Raw genomic sequence first — 5,336 nt, 5'->3', positions numbered from 1 at the left:
ATGATATTCTTACCAGAGACACCCAGGTACAATAAATAATAATAATAATAATAATTATTATTATTATTATTATTATTATTATTATTATAATAACTAGACGAATGTAAAACATTAAGGGGCTAGCCCCCTGGCCACGCTATCATGAAGAGCTACATGAGAAAGCAAAGCATTATTGTACATGTACATGTGTAAATACAGTAGATCTAATGATTAAGAAATGGAATGTATAACTTTAATATACATAAATGTACATACATGTGCAGCAGATAGATTTTACTATATGCTTCACAAAATTTACATTTAAAAATTCAAAGGTTTTATATGATTGTTTTATTGATTTGTACAGCATAGAAGCTGACAAATGCCCATCTATACATGTACATTCCAAATTTCCAATGCATCATTCCCTCACTGCAGGTGGCTAGTGAAGAAAGGGAAGAGCAAGAAAGCAGATAAGACCCTCCACAGGTTACGTAAGGACTACACTGAGGAAGAGATAAAGGAAGAACTGAACGACATTGAGTTTACTGTACAGAACTCAAACAATTCTTTAATGGATGTATTTGCTGACATATTTAGATGGAGGATACTGGAAAGGTACAGTAATTAAATTAGATTATAATAGGTTAACAAATAATAAAATGTTAACTGATTTCAGGCAACAGAGCTGACAGCACATCAAAGTAACCACAAAGTTTTTTTCAACAAAGTTGACTAGTGGATGGTGGGCTTAACTCCTGCTGAGCAACCAAGCCAACCATAGACTGACAATTGACACCCATTAATAGCTATTACACCCAGATGGACTTATTCCACAATCCTGCCCATTCTCACAGTAGTACAAACAGTGGATTCTCGCAGCCATAGCTATAGAACATGCCCAGCTAGCTGAGCTGAACACACCTACTGGGCTGTGATATCTTATTCTTGCAGCCATAGCTATAGATATAACATGCCCAGCTGAGCTGAACTACCTACTGGGCTGTGGTATCTTGAAACAAACTTAGAACACTTTTTGTACATGAATGAATGAAAAATGATTGGTTTAACAGTAACTAATTCAATATGGGCAATCATAATGATGAATGATCACGTTACTTGTCTATGTGCATTATTTTGCTATACACTGTATTATTTGTTACCAGGAGCCCATCCCTTTCATGGGCTCCTGTTATTACACATCATACAAGTATATCATACATGACACTCAACACTGCCATGTACTAGATATGGCAAATGATACAGTGATTCATCATTATTACTGCTCTTGTTCATGATCATTCATCATTATGATTGCCCATATGGGATTAGTCACCGTTATACCAATCATTTTTCATTCATTTATGTACAAAGTGTTCTAAATTTGTTTAGTGTGCAAGATACCACAGCCCAGTAGGTGTGTTCAGCTCAGCTGGGCATGTTATATCTATAGCTATGGCTGCAAGAATAAGATATCACAGCCCAGTAGGTGTGTTCAGCTCAGCTAGCTAGCTGGGCATGTTCTATAGCTATGGCTACAAAAATCCACTGTTTGTACTGCTGTGAGAATGGGCAGGATTATGGAATAGGTGGACTTATTCATTAATGGGTATCAATTGTCAGTCTATGGTTGGCTTGGTTGCTTGTATAGTATACTGTGTGAAATCTCCAAGTGTATTAAACTCTACGAGTAAATGTTATTGCACTATAGTCTTTCAAGTTTTATGTCAACTGTGCTATTACCTAACCTTTATTCTCTGATAGGTGTTGTTGTCCATGGTCTAATGCTTGTAGGGTAAGGACTGCACAAGAAGAGGACACTGTAGTCTGTAGCCATTGTTGGTATAAAGAATGAGAACAAAGATGATACGAGTGATGAGGCTGAAGATGAGTGAGTGTTTTATCCTCAACTCATACTCGTATTATCTCTTCCTCAAACTTTCCTTTCTCTCTCTCACATGCAGTGAAAATGAGTCACTGATAAAAGATACAGACATCCTTGAGTTAATTCTTTCAGCTAAATTCGACAAATAGCAATGAAACAATCTTTTTATGACAGCATTATAAGATTTACATACATTCCAGTATATTTTATGTCTATTTTAAAATAATATCTATTATATATAAATGATCAGACTCACTACATGCTTAAGCAATGCCAGCTGCCTAAAGAGATCTGTCTTTAGTTTTCCATGAGGGACTGCATGTGCATGGACCTAGCTGCAACAAGTATGTACACAACACTGAGTGTGAACTCTCAGCACTATGCACTCCTATCTCTAAGAAAATACTCTCAACTTTGACCAAAATAGTTATGGGAAAAAAACAATAGAAAAGATAGACAGCTTAAGACAATTTTGTTTGTAGCTATCTAGCTATAATAGTCAATAATACAGTTGACTGAGTAGCTAGTTCAGTCAGTGTCCATCATTTTTTGCAATTAGAATCTTAGATGTAACCTATTGAAAATAAACAGTAGTATATAAAGCCTTATAGATCTATCACCAAAAATAAGCCAGGCCCTTGAATGAATACACTGAGATAGGTCTAGATCTAGATCAGGCTGTAAACAGCCATTAATCCTACCTAAGCCAAACTTCAACTAAAGACGCTGCAGTGCTGATGTTTGTATATCTATGGGCATGATAAATCCCTTTGATGTTTCAATGATGATAAGCACTGCTCAGTAGTTAACAACGGTTTACATAGCCTGCAACTTTAAAATAACAAAATAGACGGTGATTTCAAGTGAAAAAAGAACAATAAAAATAAACTTGTCACTCAACAGAAGAAGTACTTCGGTAAGTATAATCGAGACATGACGATAGTGCCGGCCGTTTTGCTACAACTACTGACGCCTGGCAGAGTTGGAAACTTGGAATCATATACGGATAGCCTAATTCGGCCAGAAGCAGCGTTGATACTGTACTCCTAGGGGTCTTCTTCGGGCTGTCATTACTGTGAAAAGTACTATTATGTTCAGTTTCAATGTCTTCTCTTTATCAGAGCAGCGAGCAGAGCAGCCATCTCCTTAATTTGAAGTTTGGCTTAGGCAGGGACATAAATTCATTTATCAGCACCTCGTCCTCGGGCCTGCGGCCCTCGGTGCCCGGGTGTTATAATGCATTGTCAGCAGAAAGAGTTTGCAAATAGAAGAGTAAAAATTAATTAGCTAGTACTTTTCTTTTTCACTAACCAGTAACCATTTCCTCCTTTCTGTATCTGGTTTCAGATTCATGCTTGAGATGCACTAAGAAATGAAGTGCTTCATTTTTATACAAGAAGGAACCAGCAACAATAACCACTGCAGGTCCTGTAAGTTCCATACTTTCTGGTTGAGGGAGAGCTGGTGCAGGAGCTGCCTGCTCTCGTACGAAGTTGAAAGCTCTTACTCCTCTTCTAAACCACATTACACATAATAGCAGAACTACCATTTCCGAGGCTATCGTCCTGCTATCAATGCCGGTGAATTTGTGCTGCACTGCAGCTTATAAAATGATTGTGCACAATGTGCAGAGGGCGGCCCTATGGCTTACCACTCTGCATATCTGCGGTATACCACGAATATTAGTCTATAATCATATGACCATACAGTATCTATACGACCCCCTCAGTTCATATACAGGGTATCCCCGTGTGGCTCAGTGCTATACTGAGTATTGTGCGGATCAATAATTATTAAAGTAAACAGAGATTATTAAAATAATTGTAGGCACTGTATCAGAAGCCCATACTCTCCAGTCCTTCCTCTAAAAATTGTTTATATATTCTCATAAATTTTGCTGTGAAGGCCTCAAGATGAAAGATTGCTTTACTACCCAGTTGTGACTGAGCTTGATACTGAGCTGCTAATTGAGTCACTTCAGCTTTCAATGTACCATCACAGTTAGCAACCAGCTCAGTCAATATCCTCTGTAGAATAAAAAAATATTAGAAAAAATGTTACAATTTAATTTTATATACATGTACATGTACATGTGTAATCTCTCCCTTTCTTCCAGTAGAAGTAAGTTTTCTCTTTCAATCAAAAATCACTATGAATCTATCATTCTCTTATCTCTCTCTCTCTCTCTTAGTTACTTTAAAAATAATATCAGGTGGTATACAATGAGTTAACAGCTCATAATAACGTCCTCTTACTTCAAGTAACCTCAAAAATAAAGACAATACATTTAAATTAATTTATTACAATTGCTTTTGTGTTACAATATACCTCTTAGGGCTCTGCTCTGTGATGATCATTGCAGCTGTTTCACGTAAGAAAACCTCCCACTCACAATCAGGAACAACCTGATCATCATTGAAGGGATACCTATCGAGAAGAAGAGAAAAAGAGATAAGAAGGGGAAAGATAGAACGAAAGAGGTTCATCTTAATGTACAGCACATACCGTATATAGCACATTATTTTGGCGGAGTTTTATTTTGACAATTTGCAAGCAGAATTGCCAATATTAAAACTGCCAATCATTAATACGCATGCTCAGTAATGCATGTGTACACAAAAATTGTCAAATTAAAAACCGCTAATTAAAATTTTATAGCAAATCACCAAAATAAAGAGTTGTCAAAATAAAGCACATAATTAATATCATTACAATTGACACTCAACAAGATCTGATTGGTTGCATGTGTTTGCTCAATGCTGTATGGCCAATTAATTATTACTCACACAAGTGACAAGGAATTCACAACAAGCTCCTCATCATGAATGATTAATTGACCATGCAGCAAACACATGCACCCAATCAGATCTGTTTGGTGTCTCAATCATGATTCACTTACTGCTGAACACGACACGCCTCACAAAGCAGTATAGCTTTACGAAGGTTTCTCTCTGACTTCTCTGCAATCCTCTTGGCTAGTGTATCTGGTATAGTCAATGATTCTTTATGACAAACATACTGCAGGACACTACATATCTACAATAATAAATAACAATTTAAATACTAGAAGAATGTAAAACATTAAGGGGCTCTGCCCCATACCCCCAATATCATCATAAATAAGGTTATTTAACTTTAATATTTAGACGACCCTAGTCACCCTACAGTAGGTTTTCTATACCACTGCTTAAAATTATTTTTAAAAACTCCAAAACACTTATTAACCTGCTAGTAATTGTCATTGTAAAACTGTCCACTTATCAAGTTTTAACAAAGTGAAATAAATCCCACAAAACCTCTACCTTGGTATATAATTGTCAGAATGGCTAAGGCCACGAAGTGGCTGCAAGCTATTCTAGATTATATGAAGAAGGTGAAGTCGATCATATCAACTGTGTTTGGCCAGTTTTCTTAATTTACAGCTAATTTGTAGTTAAATAACTAATTTTAATAACTTTTGGTCCGCCCATCC

At 36.5% G+C, this 5,336-nt stretch overlaps 1 protein-coding gene and 1 long non-coding RNA gene across 3 annotated transcripts; one reads left to right on the top strand and one right to left on the bottom strand.

Annotated features, from left to right (window-relative positions):
* LOC109585801 (uncharacterized) lies at window positions 1-2,096 on the top strand. Of its 2 annotated transcripts, XR_002186664.1 has the most exons (4): window positions 1-26; window positions 418-597; window positions 1,744-1,870; window positions 1,944-2,096. It is a non-coding gene; the product is annotated as an uncharacterized LOC109585801 (long non-coding RNA). The 2 variants fall into 2 exon arrangements; XR_002186663.1 differs by lacking the exon at window positions 1-26 and having other exon boundaries at window positions 340-597.
* Window positions 2,097-3,679: 1,583 nt separating this feature from the next.
* On the bottom strand, window positions 3,680-4,900 carry LOC100639455 (replication factor C subunit 3-like; the record flags this gene model as incomplete). Its single annotated transcript, XM_003389663.2, has 4 exons — window positions 3,680-3,891; window positions 4,060-4,129; window positions 4,193-4,291; window positions 4,764-4,900. Coding segments are annotated over 4 exons (498 nt in total), but the record flags the coding sequence as incomplete, so codon positions are not given.
* Window positions 4,901-5,336: the final 436 nt, after the last annotated feature.

This window comes from Amphimedon queenslandica, unplaced genomic scaffold (genome assembly GCF_000090795.2).
Source record: "Amphimedon queenslandica unplaced genomic scaffold, v1.1 AMPQUscaffold_13008, whole genome shotgun sequence".
Lineage (NCBI taxonomy): Eukaryota > Metazoa > Porifera > Demospongiae > Haplosclerida > Niphatidae > Amphimedon > Amphimedon queenslandica.
This window is presented reverse-complemented; position numbering and strand designations above follow the sequence as displayed.